We start from the raw sequence: 16315 nt of genomic DNA on the forward strand, positions 1-16315 counted from the left end.
ACTACAGAAACCAGCAAGACCAAAAACGTGTGTAATGCAACAGGAGAACCTGAATGACAGTTGCCTGTATAGATGGCTTTATAATTAAGTACCAAAAAACAAGAGCAATCACCCATATTTGTACAAAACAAAATAAGAATACGGCCATAATTTCTCAAATTTTGCCCTGAGAGAACATCCTTTAGCTAAGGTGTTGTATAGCCTGATGGCAGTGGGAATAAAGGATCTCCTGAACCACGTTGAGACGTTTGCTGCACCTGTAGCTGCATCTCTGTCCTGCCAGAGTGTTGTGGAGAGGAGGGTTGGCCTAGACTTCCGAAAGTCCATGACCATCTCCTTGGTCTTGGATGTGCTTAGAAAGAGGCAGTTCTTGTCGCTCCATTCACTGAAGGCCATCGTCAGATCCCTGTACTCCTCTTCCTGCCCATTCCTGATACCCACCACAATAGTTGTGTCATCCAAGTATTTCTGGATGTGGCAGGACTCAGAGTTGTATTTAAAGTCTGCCGTATACAGGGTGAACAGGAATGGAGCCAGAACAGTCCCCTGTGGAGCCCCAGTGCTGCTCATCACTGTACCTGAGACACAGTTACCCAGCCTGATGTATGCTCAACTGGAAAGAGTTTTCTCATCTCTGCCCCTACAAAATCATGACACAAGTACATAATGTGCCACACAAGCCTATCATACACAAGAGACAGAAGGACAAACACAAACCACTGATTTGTTTTTCTTGATATCTCTGACTCTGAGCTGCCAGCTGAGGATCGCCAATTTTGGATAGTGTAATTAAAGTCCACCTGGGCCTTTGAAGCATGTCTACTGAGATGAAATTAATCACTTTCAAAGTGAGAGTTACCCATGATCTGCAACATCCCCAGCTGTGGGGCTTGAAGCTTGTACAGAAAATAATTTTCTACAGCTGAGGCATACCAATGCTCTAAGCACAAAGAATGTTACTCCTACATCGAACCCCAGCCAAGTAGGACTTTATTTTAATCAATACTGCCCTCCTGACAGAATAAGGCATGGAACTTTGTTTAGCATATGGATGTCTCAGGCTGTACCGTGTCAGGGTGAGCCAAGTGTTTTAAAATATTAATTCTGCTTCCCTAAAAAGCATTAAGTCCAGCCACTCCCACAGCACAATCCTGAATCACATTCAGCCCCTGGGACCAGAAACTGACCTGGGGCCTGGTGAATCAATATCACTCTTGGTCATTAACATTATCCACCTCCTTACAGTGACATGTATTGCTGATGTGTTCTGATGTGTGAACACTACTTGGTACTTGGATGATCCCATCCTAAAAAAAAACAACAAAAAAACAAAAAGGGGCAGAAACGGAGCAGGCATGTCACCTCAACAGCCTGTGGCACTAAGAATGATGATTTATGTCCTCAGTTGAAACTAGTGATGCATTCTTCACAAATAACAGTAAACTCTGCAGCTCCGAGATGCTAAACTTTGCAGTTCCTCTGCTGTTAAGAGATGTTTTTTGCATCCAAGCAGTAAATATAAACAGAGAGAGGGGATTATTGTCATGAGTATCAGAGGCACAGATGAAGAAGAGTTTGCATGTATACCTCCTACACTCAGTGTCTTATGAAAAACAATTGTCACCAATTTGGAAAATTACAGACATTGCATAGATCTTTAAGCAGATCTGCAACTTGCTCACAACTTTCTTAAAAGTTGATTCATTAACTAAAGTTGACGAAAGCATTTTTAAAAATGTAAGCACTGTCACACATTTACAAACTGTTTATTATTACCTTAAGGTGTATCACTGTGAATCAAAATACACTGGACAGACAATCAACATGTAACAATATACAAAGGTTGGGCTATTTTGACAGTGTGGTGACTCACACCATAGTTGGCCACATCTCACGCCCAACTGGAATATCAAGAGTATAGACACAAGTGTTAAAGCAGTATGTATCTACTGCTGGTGATTAAACCAACGTGATTATTGTGTACCGCCTAAACAGACCGGGTGGCTCAGTTTGGTCGGAATCAACAATTTCCAAGAACTGTGGTCCAGAGGCACCCAAGGGTCCACGTGTAATTTTCCCAAGTAAGTTGAGAAGTTTACTTTCAGCAGAAGTTAGCACAACACTAACCTGTCTTAGAGTGATAAGTTTTTATCCTCCCAAATGTCACATATATATCTAACCATATAACGTTAACATCTTCACAGGTGAGCACCCAGGAGACAAAACCTGCCTTCGTCACGTGGGGGTGTGGCTGATTATTTGGTCCCCAACGGAGAGTCGGTGTTTGACATTAATATTTAACATAGCACTGTCACCAAAAGCCAGCATTAAACGTTAATTATAAACCGTCAGATGTCATAAATATAACGTTTAAGATAATATTCTTGTCATGTTTATCATGTCAGAGCGGAAACGTGAACAACCAAACTTTTCTCGTGATGCACAAGAACATCAATGTTTTGTTTTTAGCACCAAGTTAAGCTCGTTGACAACAGTACGCAGTAAAACAACGTTTGCTACTTGCTGTCTGCTATCCCGTAATAACCTACATATTTTCAACGTCAGTCCTAAGTTAGAATAACTTGTTATTGTTAATGTGACACAACTATCGAGTCCAGCGGTGACAAAATTGTTTCGTAGGGCAGCTAACGTTAGCAAGCTAGCAAGCTAACAGTTCACGTTAGGATAAATGTCTACTTTTAGCACCGGAAGCTGCTACTGATTATAACGGTTACACACTGCTTGGTTAGAGAGGTGTGTTAGCAAAGAAGCACCAAGGTTACTCACATGAGTGACAACACAAACGCCAGTCAATCCAAAATGATAGTGTCTTCAGTTTTTCAGGGTACGTCTTTACCTCTTGTGTCTGCAGAGATGTAGCGCAACGCAAACAGCAGTTCCGTGTTCACCAGCAACGGGGTTGGGCAACATCTCCTCACCCCGCCCCATGCAGTTCAGGCGGGTTACCTCCCTCTACTGCTGGGGATGCACTTACAGTGCAAGTAAAATCAGAGGAAAATCAAATGACCAGGCATTTATCTCACCGATCAGAGACATAGCACGCTCTGATTCTGCACAGTTTCTCGCCACAAAAGAGAGTTGAATAATCGGTGTGAAATTGGTAATCATCGAAAGGTAATATGAAGAAAACAACTTCACGGCTGAAAAGACAAAAACACATTAATTTGAATCAGTCCACCCTGGTTTTATATACTACAAATTGAAGTTAAAATGAAAAGGTGAACAAACTGACTTGTACACAAACTGCATGACAAAGATGGTGATAAAGGACCCTCATATTACCAACAAATGACTTAGTATTTTTTCAGATCAAACATTTTTTTTACATATTAATCAGGACAGGTACAATTAGAAACGGATTGTCCATGAAAGGTTCAGACATGCAATATCTAGCATTTCTTTATGGTCTGTTGTGTGTATATTTTCAAATACGACAATACAACTTTTGCAATTCTGTTTCTCATTTAAAAACAAACCCGTTTCAATATCATAAATGAATTGAACTGGGAAATAGGGAGTCTGCTGTCAGTCATGCATGCCTTGACAGAGAGCCAGCATAAAAATGTATTAGAACTTAATGACTTGCCTCTTTGCAGTGTGGCAGTTATAATTGTTGCCTTGAATACATATTTGCTGGACTGAATGCTTAATATGAAAGGAAAAGCTGGTAAGCTGCTGAGCTGGCTGAGGATGTGTCATAGATGACTGCAGGTTGCAGGGACTTGTCACATCTAATCAAAGTGCAGGTCAGATTTATGCTTGACGTGGCCTTACGTCAATGTTAATGAGATTATGAATGAACTGAAGATAGACTCCTAGACAATACTGCACAGCAGTGACTGTTTAGTTGAATCTAAACACCAGTTGGGCCCTTTAAGAAATGCCAGGAATGTTTATCTTCCCCTCCACCAACATCCATCAACACAGTGTAATTAACTAGTAGATTTAAGTTTCTTACATAACTTATATTATTTCATAGCCATACACATATTCTTAAACTTAAAAACAGCTAAACAAAATTGTTCTGTGCAAAGGGCAATTGTCCATTGATTTTTTATTAAGTGTCATTGACAAGAAACATTCTGAGAACGCTCAGTTGCCACTTTGGTCAGACCCAACCTAATAATATTTACTGCTTAGCTCTTGGCTAAATGAAATGACTCAATACACCTGGAAGAAATCTAGATAATAAGTTAAGACATGCATGCAACCAGACCAGTAAATGCACATTTGTGCAGTTGTAAGAGCAGGATGAGGCACGTTTGCTTCTTTGCTCACATTACTCCTGTTCTGAACACTGCACACTGCTTAGAATGCTGTTTATAACAACATATTCTTTTTATTGTCATCCTGCTTTGGTAGATTAATTTGTGTTAATCTACAGAATGTGAATACACCAATCCTCTGTTACTTTGTTGTGTCAGATCATCAAATTCTCTTGAAACTTAGTTAGGTGTGAGGCATAATGCAAGGATGTTTAATGACTTTGGATTGATTCTTTAAAAAATCAAATTAGAAAATGAAGCCAATTGTTTCTCCTTTGAGGATTCGTGACATATAAGGAGCATGTGATTTAATGCATTTATAAATGGAACACTGCCTTGACAAGTGGGGCCAGAATCTGAGCATTCTGTCAATATATTGCTTAATCAATACAACTATTACAATAACAAATGGACCTGTGGTCAAAAAGGTCAGGGGCAGGCAGTTCTCTGTGACTGTTGTCTGTGTGCTTGTTTGATAATTCATCGTTGCTTCATGTAGCTGCAGGAGTTACTGATTTCAGTAAAGTTTCATTGACGTTGAGGTAATTATTGCCTTAACAGAGCAGCACTTTAATATCAAGTACACACTGAAACTAATATCTCTAGTTACCCTCTCTATTACAAATTACTATCTATACTAATCTCTTTGTCTTTTCCCACCAAGCAATTTTCAACAACCCCCCCCCCCCCCCCCCCCCCCCCCCCCCCCCTTCCCTCTTCCTCTCTTTTTAATACAGACAGCTACTTAACTGTGCCTGCAGCCCTCCAGTGCAGGGTTCATTAATGGAAGCAATTTATTGCAAGAACCCCACAATATGTAACTGTCCACTATTGAAATTTCATATTGAATTTGAATAGCTTCACAACAATAGGGACATCAGCATGGGCTGGGAGTCCACAATGGTGGTGCAAATTTCTCTAATTCAAAGACATTCATCTTATTCACAAACTCCATGTCAGCCTTTTATTCTTCGCATTAACATGCATAACATATTACATATTCATTAAATTGTCCAGTAGATATGTTTGGGTTTGGTAGACGAGTTTGGACACTGGAACTAATAAGCTTCCCAGCACTACTTTAAATACACACAACTTGCACATGACACATTCAAATGTCATACAAAATACATACACAATTAGTTCGTTTGAACTGGTTGGGAAGGAATAGCTGCTAAATAGCTGTTTTTAGATCTGTAACCATGTCTGAGGCGTGTAGTCATGGTGTAGGGTTCAGTATCCTGGCCCGTTAGACATTAGATCTTAAGGATCAGCTAACAGCCGTGTAAACCGTAAAACACACCACATGTCATGTTCCTACTCAGGTTTCCACTTTCTGACTCTAGTGCTTCCCATTAGTCTGACTTAATTTGTGTGTAAGGTTAAGCATGCAAGATAACTGTTTAGCTTGTGGACGTCATGTAGCAATGTAACAGCAATAGCGCTGCACGCTAAAGCCAATCTACTGTTGTGACATTGCAAAGGTGGAGCAGAAGATAAGACAGGCCTGCAGAGGAACCTCCTCAGCTCAAGTGTTTTTAGTGCATAGCAAAGTGTTACTACCTCTGTGACTTGTTTGGTTTAAGAGGCTGTGTTACTGTTGAGTGCCACATTAAGATCAGACTCGTGAATCTATTGGGGAGTGTTGGATTTACAGCAACGACAGCGGCTTTTGTGCACCCAAGCCCCGACTGAGCTGCTTTGTAGAGTGACAACTATGGTGAAACTTGATCCACAAGTTATACCTAAATATAATGGTGAAAGGCAGCTCAGGTGAAGACCTGCAGACAAAAGCAGGTTCCCGTTACAGCAGTCATGTTGCTGTGTGGTGTCTGTGAGCCTTCATGTGAAGAGTAAGCAAGAAAAGAAAGGGAGCATACACTGCCTAATTAGGTTACATTATGTTGTACCTGATTGGCGGTGTGACGAAAGAGAAGTTACACACCCAGGCATGCTTGCTTTCGACTTACCTTTTTATGCAGGGATCGTCAATGCTGCTAGGAGACATTTCAGTCATGCACAGACATGCAGACATGACATGCGCACACACACACACACACACACACACACACACACACACACACACACACACACACACACACACACACAGGCATGGATACACAGTTCATTTTGTATTCTGCTCAATTCATTCATCTCTGACCTTGAGATATGGGTACAGAGAGTTTTTAAAAGCAGTTCTGTCACTCTGAAAGAGCTTCTTTTTTTCTTTTTTTTTTACAGTAGGCAGACAACTGAAAAAAGAAAAAAAGATTAGTGTCAGCACAGATTATAATTTGAATTGCATTAATCTTAATTTTGCTTGAATTTGTCATGCTCATATTGAATCCCTGAATTCAGAATATTTATGCTTTTGAAACTGGAATTTAGGAGGCACAATTTGAAATGAAAATCAAGCTTTGGACTATAAATATGAATAGACTTGTTTTTTTCGGTTCAGACCACTCTGAAAGTATATGTAAATATATTTACATATATTTAAGGTCTGAACAGCATTTTGGAGTAGTAGTGTCACTTGTACTTAATCTTGTTGTCTAGTGCCTAGTGTCTGCACTGTTACTAGCCATCTTTATGGTGGGAACTGGCTAATTTAATATTTTGTCATTTATTTAACAATAGTTATGCAACTACTTTTATTTACTTGTGTGAAGTATGATGAGTAAGATGAGTATATATTGAATAGATAAGATAAATCCAGTTACTGTAATCATCTAGCATATACACTAGGTCACATTAGGATCCAACAAACTCAGATACTGAGGTCTGAGGTATGTAAAGAAGCGTTGGTAAAAAAGTACTGGTTAATTACCTTTTGTATAGCTTCTGTTTATGAACTGATTACAATGATTGATTGATTTCACTTCATCGCAGCTTCTCTTGTCTAAACTGCTGACACACCATGTGCAAATGCATATGTCATGGTACAGTTACAGTGGTAGTATAAAGGTTTATGTGAGCCAGTGCTTGGTAGTGTTTGGCATCACACAAAGATTCACTTTGTGAATCGATGCAGCCTCAAGGCCTTGAGCAGGTCCTTGTCCATAGCTGAGAATTTGCATTTAAATTGCATCGCCCACACAGCCTGATGCACTGCACCTGAAGAAGTACAGAGGGAACTGGGATGAGTTCTGGAGCAATGAAATATTACAATTGTATTTCAGAAACAAACAGAAGACAACCACAATCTACAACCACAAAAAAAACAAATCTTTATTTGCTTTTTCGTTATTTATCAATTTCTTATTCTCTAAAGTTTGAGCCATTTTATCATATGAATTACCACAATGACAGTTACAAAATGTTTAGTGTTATATATCAATAATTCAAGACCTACTGTAAGCTATCTGGTTTTACCCTTGACCAATACAGGTGTGGCAGATGGTATTGTATGACTGGCTTGGTCAAAGATTAAGGAGAACAGGATACATTCCACTGACGGGAGTCTCCTTGACATTCATTGACCAAACAGACCCATTACCACTCCTATTACCTGCATTTGCAGTGGTTGGGTGAGTCTACAGAAAAAAAAGCACCTCATACTTGACTGCTTGCCCTTATGTTCTACCATTTAGGGACAGGGGCTCTGAAATGCATTAAAATAATTATACATTAGGAAGTGGCCATGCTGTTTAAAAGTCATTGAAGATCACTTCAATTAGATTTGATCCTGTAGGTTTCTCTTTGGGGACATTGTCACAAGAGTGACTGAAGGACAAGCTAATATTAGACACAGTTGTAGAGGAATAGATGGCGTGGCCAGTGACAGCAAGCCTGCCAAGACGTAGCCTAACTGAGAGACAAGTTATATTGTGTCTGTCTCTTTCATGACAGCTGGATATCTTTGAAGTGAAGTCACCTCTAGATTAAGTGCTAAGTTTTTTTTCTGTGGTAATAGCTGAGAAAGCCGGTATATGCTGTACATACAGCTACAGATGGGTATGGACACCATCTTTTACACTGTATATCTATACCCATGATTACTTGTTTTAATTTAGCAATACCAAAATAAACAAAAAATTAGTAGAGGAGATCAGGAAATTACACACAGTTGACTGTAGTTCTATTGCCAATTGATTTACCACTGTGATTTATTTATTTATTTTTAATACACGAGATCTATTTCTTCTAATGAGTTTATAGTTTTGTTTCTTTCAGTACTGGGCATTACAGATGTGTATATGGTACCCAATACTAAGGAAAAACCACAGACCTCTACACTACACACAAACTACACATTTGTTATCTTGCAGGATTCCTCCATTGAGAGAGATAGGCTAATTTTCAGAGAGGGAGCTGTGATTACATTTTTACTCTCTCTGTTATTTCTACTGAACTCAAATGTAATGCAATTAAACATGCAAATACAGCACTTTGAGAACCACTGTCCTATCACAACACTTTGTTTCCTGTCACGTTTGTGCACATCTGTAATCAATTTATCATATGACATTTTTGTGACCTTCAGTAGAGTAGCTGAGTTATGGATGCGACAAGTCAAATGCAGTCTGTGCATATGTTTGTTTTGAATTAGCCAGCACAGGAGTGTTTTATCAAGGCATACTGGTGCAACACTGGGCATGTGTACGAAGCCGTAGTCCAGCCCCGCAACCCGCCCACCACCCTCCCTCTTCCCTTCGGTGCGTCTCGGTCCGCCCGCAGCAGTCTCCTTCTCGTCTAGGTTTCACTACAGAGATGGCTGCTAAAGTGTGCAGATCAGTACTCCTGTTGTCCCGGAGCAGCGGAGCGGTGGCCGGCAGCCTCCCCGCACTTGTTGTCTCTTCACAGCGACATCATCAGCACATAAGACCGGTAAGTCCCAGGACGTGTGTAGCGCACAGGCAGAGGTGTAGGACCGGGCAGGCAGGCTGGACCAGGAGGGAAAGCAGTGGCTGGGCTGGCTAAGGAAGTAAAGCTAACTAGCCTCAAGATTTTCCGTTCGCGTCTTTTCTTGAGATTGCGCTGTACGGAAAGGTGAGGTACGAGATGAGTCATGATGTGTCCCAACCCGGTGTCGTGTGGGTATTTGAATCCACAGTGGGACGTAGAGCTTTGACAGAGGCAATGCAGTTTTTTTTTTTTTTTGGGAGCGCTTGCTGAAGCCCATCAACACCCCCTCTGGCGCTGCCCCGCCGCTTACTGTAACCAGCCGTCAGACCGCTCTGCTTCCACATAATGCCTCATATCTCATCATTTCTCCCGCGTCCTTCAACTTTGCAGACATGTTCTTTTTTTTCTCCAGCCACTGCTGTTCTGGTCGCTGTGTGTGTGAATCTGAATGCGAGCCCGTTGAAGGTGTTGGATTTTTTCTCTGCAGGAGATGTTGGGGTTGGTTTTGGTGACCGACGGGCGAGGATGGTTGCCTTATTTATCGTGCAGTTGCAGTACGGATGTTTGGTGTGAGCAGGTTTCTGTGGGGGGTTTTTTTTTTTTTTTTAGGCTGCAGTTTTTGCCGATCATCTCTCTGCTTCTACATGGTGTGTGTGAACTGCAGCGTGTTGGTGCAGCAGCAGAAACTCAGAATAATGAATGTCTGCACAGAGCTGGAGAAGAACACCACAGTTGTGCTTGTATGAGAGAGTGAGAGAGTGACGTGCATACACACACACACACACACACACACACACACACACACACACACACACACACACACACACACATATGAGTCTTCGCTGAAACATGGAGAGCCCACACTTATGATGTCAGACTCTCCAGCCAGCCTGCTGTTTCTCCCCTCCCTTGCGGGTGTTTCCCCATTCAGCTGGGAGATCCTGGGTTTTCCTGCAAGCCGATTCAGGTCCATTACACAGACACTGTAGCAGTAGATGCGACCTCACAAAATGCTTATAGTAACAGGAAGGTAATTATGTTAACAAAATTGCCAAGATAGTGCACTAGTTGCACATGTTGTTCCTGCCTCTTGTGATCCACTCCCTCAGCTGAAACTCTCAGCCTTTACAGCAGCTGCCCGAGGAGGGAGGTGAAGCACAGGATGGACCTGAATGCAAAAGAATGAGGAAGTAATTGCAGCCCAGGACAGAATGCCCCTCTCTCTGTAGCTAGGAATACTGCTGTGTTATTTTGTGAGTCTTCCTTTGCCACACAGCTCACTCCCTTTTACGTTTTTCTATTTCTTGCTCTGTATTTGGCTTTAATCACTTTCCTCTCTTTCTCCTGTTTTTTTCTTTTCTCACCCTTCCCTTACACAAACACGCGCACACTTGCCACAGGCCTTGTGAAATCAAATGAGGCTCTCCTTCCTGTGAAAACAGACCGGTCTGGGGGTTAAGTAGCTGTCAAAATAGACAAACTTGGTCCAGATCTCCACAACGGCCCCTGGTGCTGTCACCTACTGTGAACTATCTTAATAGAACACGTTTGCCCCTGTGGAGAGGAAGTATTCTCCCCTCTTCTAAAATAAGTGGTCCTATTTAAACCTGAAGATATTTAACAGGGTGAGCCATGTCTCGGCAGAGTTACCCCTAATAGGTTTTCATTTTATTTCTGTCTGCTCAGGTTGTAGTTTTGTTTGCCTGTCATATTGTGTCTTCATCCATCGAAGCGTTGCTGCTGCAGCTCTTAAATCGGGCCTGTCACTGTGTGACAGCCAAGCCTCTGTACTCAGTTATGAGTCCTTCGCTGCAGTGTGGGAACTCTGTGTTTCTAGACTTGTGTCTATAAAGCTGCAGTGGGACACGTGCTAATGAGTTGCCATTAAGCATGTAGTGTCTGTTGGCGGGACATGTTGCTCCAAAGACACTGCTAAAGCCCAATTTGAAGCAGTGAGCAGATCGACTGCTGCTTCTGTGACGTGCAGTCATGATAGGTCAACTCCCCAGGGATGCAAAGCAGACTGTGGCCTCCAGAGGCTCACATTTAACCTGCGCTGGATTACTATTGAGTCAGCTGTCATATAAAACGCTGCTGTCATGAAGTTTGGCAGAAGAGTTGAGTCATTGCAAATGAACAATTGTTGTAAAAGGGTTATAACTTATGAGTTGAAGTGGCATTTTCCATAGTATGTGTGAATGTCAATATATCCTGATGCTGCATCCAAAAAATGGAGAACGTTGGAGTAAAGAGATCAAATCATGCTCTCTTTGGTTATTAATTTCCGTTTAAGCCGACACGCTATTAAAGCTGAGCAGTTAGTGGCTGTAGTCTTTGGGGGCAGGGGGTCAAAGCCCACTCCTGGCTTTTAATCCAATCAGTGTAGGAGTAAACTAATTTATCCCTGCTGCCTTCACAAGCTCTCTGCTGAAGTTATCCGGATTAGTGTGATAAGAGAGTGACTGTCAGCTAGTGGCTGTTGTGTTCTGAAGGTGATAAGACAATTGAATGATTGATAAACCTGTCCACACAGGCAGTTTCATTAATGTAGTCCTGCCCTTTATGGGAATCTGGTTTCTGACTCCATTTATAATCTCACATTTACATGTATGACCGAGAGGGGACACAGGTGTATTGTATGGAGGACGAAACGTTCTGACATGCAATGATGAATGGAGTCTTATATTAGCGGCAGTGTAGGTGAATTAATGATTTCTTTCTTCAATTTGGAGTCTGATGATTGACAGGTGCATGGCCCTCCCCTGTGTGGAAAATAATTGATGGCATTCAATGCTGAAGCCAGATTGACTGTTTATGACATTAGAGGTTTATGATGATGACCTGCATGTCTCTCCTCAGATGTTATCATATGGTGTCCACTGCTGGACCATTGGTCAGTGCAACTGTACTGCTCCATCTTTTCAGTGATATTGGATTACTATCTGCACACAGGCGCAATTTTAATGGGCATGAAGTACAATCTAGAGGATTTCTTTAGTGGGTGAGAAAATTGATTTGAGTTCTCCTGCAGGGTTTCACACACTCTTGCTAGGCTATATGAGGCGAAGTGCTGTGATACAGTTTCAGTCAGTCAAAGGTAAAGTTACAAAAAAGATTGATTTGTTGACTGGATATTCCATTCAGTCCATATATCATGCCATGTTCCCAATACTGCTCCTTATATGCTGAGACACTTTCCACATTAGCATACCAGTATCAGCTGGTTTGTGTGCAGTCGAAGTAGACCTGACTAGCAATATGAATAAACTGTAGTAAAAGACACATAGAATGAATACAGTGAGGTCTATGTCAAGCCATATGGCCAAGGAAAAACTCCAAAAGAAAAATTCAAACAAGTTAGGGAGGGATCACTCAAAAGAGGAACCACACTCTCAGCGATGGGAGCTATCAATTTGGCAGCATGACAAAATCAGATCAGCAATATGATGTATGATATATAGATTACTGCCACTAAAAGGTTGAATGAAACATTACTAATTTGCTGTCCATCATTGTACCTGTCTATCATCATGTACCTCAGCTTTGGGTCGGACTGATAACTACAACCGAGAAGTTCAGTCCACTACAGACTGCCCGCTTCTTCAATTTTTGAATTCGTTTCAGATAGCGGGCTGCAGAGCACTGAACGGAAAGCAGAGGAGAAACAGCTAATCTTGCACTGCCAGGCAGGCATGGTAGTCTATTTTGCTTGAGTGGCAGCCTGCCTATCTTAGTTAGACCAATGTCTAGATACAAAATGACTACATTTTCCGTTCTATAAGACCTCAGTAGCCCTGTAAAATCTCGAATTTGTCCCAAGCTGTGACCCCTGTGTGTTTTGTGTTGTTTGTATTGGAATTGGTTCCCCAGAACTGAGGTCTTGTTGCTATTGTGTTGTTAGTAAAGCAGAGTGTCCCTTTTAGTACTGCTGTTTGCTCTCATTTGTTTGTGTATGAGCAAGGGAACAGTGTGAAAGGTGGACTTACAGTAAACACACAGCAGTTCATCATTTGAGCATCAAAATTAGTCACAAAAGAAATTAAGAGATAAAGAGACCTACCGCAATGGATTATACCACAGCAGTTTCAAGTTATGTAATCCACCATTCCTCAGATTAAACCTAACTTAAAAAAAACCAGGTGAGAAGGAGTATTGCAAACATATGCAGCAGTGACAGAGAAGGCAAGGTCAACACCCTCCCCTTTTAAATTCACCTCACATACACATCATGGGCATCATAAAAGTAGATATTATGGCACGACAGTCATATTGGATTGAATTAGATTGTACAGATACCATGCTCAGTGTCTTTATCAAAGCAAACTTATACAGTTTAATGTGTTCTTTAGAAACCTAGTTGAAGTTTGGCCAAGCGCCCACTTCAGCGTTTCATTTTGTTAGAGGACATCTAACATTTGTCATCTTGACATCAAAGTACTGCGCTTACTCAAGGGTAGGGCTGGGCAATTAACCGAAAAGGTATCATAACCGACATTTAGAACCTCTCGCCAACTTAATCTTGCTCATGTCGGTTAATTCGGTTAATCCTTTCCCCAGTGTATGTGTGTGTGTGTGTTCATGAGCTGTCCCCTTGAAAAAAATACTCCCTAGTGTTCAGTCACATGCCTCCGCCCCGTCCAACAAAGTCTGTCAAAGTGAAGTTCTCCTGCATTCATTCAAAGCGAAGCTGGCGATATGGATGACACAAGCGCAAAAACACTGAGCCTCAATCTGAGCAGCACATACCTTAAAAAAAAACACCATGTCCACATTTTGGCTTCAATGGAGACGAAACCGAACAAAAAGAAGTCCAATGCAAACATTGCAGAAAAACAATTTCAGCGACCAAATGTAGCGCCACCAATATATTTAATCACTTGGAACACAATCGCATTGCAGAATTTGATGAGTGCATGTGATATCGGCCTGCCTTACTCAAGAGTGAGGTAATAATGCAGTTAACGGATGATCATCCTCACTAAAAACATAAAAAAACTAGATCCCACATGTGTATCCAGTGCCTTCATGACCTTCACTGCTGATGTCATGGATTGTCTCACCATCAAAGCAAGACTGTGTTGTCATCTTAGTGCAGTGATGAAATGCTGATGGCCTCAGCGGCTGTGTTTCTGACAGAGCTCCTGTCAGCTCCGGTGGCGATCACCTTGGCGAGCAGTAGTCAGACTAATTTCCAAGGTCTGCTGCGGTTCAGGAGTTGTATGGCTGACCTGGCGGGCGCTCTGCACTGGAACTCTGAGTGGTGCATTTGTTTCTTTTTTTTCTTTTTGACACTTTATTAGTGAGTTTCTGTCATCCTTCTCACTGCTTCCATTACAATTAGGCTGACAGGTCTGTGAAATGTTTGAGAAGAGTTCAGTGGTAGCGTAGTTATCTATGAAATAAGCAGTAGAAGAGATAATATTCCTACAGCGCTTCAAGATCCCATTGACTAAAGTGGGTCATTATGCTGCAATTGTTGGATATTGTATAGTGATAATCTCGTTACAACATCTCATGGCTCTCCTTGATGTTTTTAACATTCTGGTTAATTGCCTCAAGCATTGCTGCAACTGAAGGTAGTCCAGTTGAACCACATACAAAAGCAGCTTCTACTGCAGGTATTTTTTGACACATTCCCCCTAAACAGATGTGAATTTCGCAGTTATATGATTGCATACTTTTTCTAAACAAGGTCCTTTCATCCAATCCATTGGCTTAGAGAGGAAATACTCCTTTTTCCTCTCCCTCCTGGGCTCTCCTATATCTCCCAATATATGCCGGTGCGTGTCCCGTTTCCCCTGCGCTCTTCTTTTCTAATTTCCCTGAGCTCTCTGAGTCAGCACCTGCTCAGCATGGTAACCTTTCTCACTCTCACCAGCTGTTTGCCCTCTGGTCAAAAGAACTGTCCTGGAAGGTGAAAAGGTTTAGTATTAGACACTTTACTGAAGCTAGTGTTCTGTATTTGGCAAGCGTGGTTGCTGCTGCAATATCCCTCCATCTGTCTCCCTGTTTGAATATACAGTTATTATTTTAATGCTTTGAGTCGACTCCTTCCTAGACTGAGGGGCCACATGCTTCTGTAATCAGCTGTTCATTATGGAGATGCTGCAGCGTTGTAATGGATGAGACTATTGTGATGGACAAAGTCCTCATTAATACTCTGGAAGGGATTTCACCCTTGAAGTGCTAAATGACTGGTGAACCTCTGCTGTTGGCATCGACTAATTAGCTGCTTCCCATGTTTCTGTGTGGCCCAGTGTGTCTCCAGTCAAGTCTGAAAAAGGACATTAAACTAGGCCAATGTGTGTAATGCGATGATGGATGGCAGCAACGCTTGGTTACCCCCTCTCGTCTATGGGACGTCGGGGCTGGTGGCGTCCTCTGCCAGGAGGGCAGGTGAGGCTGCTGCGAGAACCTGAAGGTCATCGGGAGCCCAGCCTTTCATGCCATTAGCCATGGGATCGGGCTCATTATTGTGACAGCAAAACAAATCTGTGGCAATGCTCGGTCCAAATGAGAGCTGTAAATTAGACTGGGCAGGTTGAGCTTGTACGAAGGTCGGCTGTGTCCAAATCGGTGAAAGAATAATGTGTGACAGTGTGTGAGAGCATTTCTAGATTGAGGTTTTCTGCTGTCATCATGTACTTCAGTTTCACTGCAGTTGTAAAAGCAAACATTTCATATATTTCATCCTCTGAATAACTCTGCATAACTCTGCATAACATTGTTGTTGGGAATTATGTGCAACTTGTATTGTTGTGGGCTTCTGTGGACTTGGCAAGTTAGAAATTACACAGGGGCAACAACAGTACAATGGAGGAATGATGTGAGGGGGGAGGGAATCAGTTGTATCTGCGGGCCAGAGGACTTTAAAAATAGGGCAGCCTAAATTGCAAATAGTCATGAATATGCTAATGTGTTACCTGAGTCTGCTCATGTGTGGTTGTCTACCTCTCTTTTGTTGGAGCTGTCCACCTACTGGCTGCTCTCAACATGCCGTAAAACACAAAATTCACTCCACGGAAATGGGACAAGATGCATTTGCTTCCTGTCGCACATCGATCCCGTCTTGTTTGCTTTTCACCGAGTTAAATTTGATAGAACTTTGCCCCACAACATATCAAGACTCTCCGCTATGCAGCTAATTAGCATGAGGGCGGGGTGGGGTTGACCTCTCCTCCAGG

General features: G+C 42.0%; 2 protein-coding genes across 5 annotated transcripts in view; one reads left to right on the forward strand and one right to left on the reverse strand.

The window, feature by feature from the left end:
- The window catches only part of micu1 (mitochondrial calcium uptake 1), a 30232-nt gene extending 27345 nt beyond the window's left edge, over positions 1 to 2887 (reverse strand). For all 4 annotated transcript variants that reach the window (XM_022743871.1, XM_022743870.1, XM_022743868.1 and 1 more), the window contains exon 1: positions 2788 to 2887. In XM_022743871.1, coding sequence (XP_022599592.1) covers positions 2788 to 2789 — 2 coding nt within the window. In that variant the 5' untranslated portion in view covers positions 2790 to 2887. The remainder of the gene's footprint in view (positions 1 to 2787) is intronic.
- A 6075-nt stretch (positions 2888 to 8962) lies between these two features.
- The window catches only part of mcu (mitochondrial calcium uniporter), a 52567-nt gene continuing 45214 nt past the window's right edge, over positions 8963 to 16315 (forward strand). Inside the window, exon 1 of the mRNA XM_022743830.1 lies at positions 8963 to 9113. Coding sequence (XP_022599551.1) covers positions 8997 to 9113 — 117 coding nt within the window. The 5' untranslated portion in view covers positions 8963 to 8996. The remainder of the gene's footprint in view (positions 9114 to 16315) is intronic.

This window comes from Seriola dumerili, unplaced genomic scaffold (genome assembly GCF_002260705.1).
Source record: "Seriola dumerili isolate Sdu_G_001 unplaced genomic scaffold, Sdu_1.0 BDQW01000073.1, whole genome shotgun sequence".
Taxonomy (NCBI): Eukaryota; Metazoa; Chordata; class Actinopteri; order Carangiformes; family Carangidae; genus Seriola; species Seriola dumerili.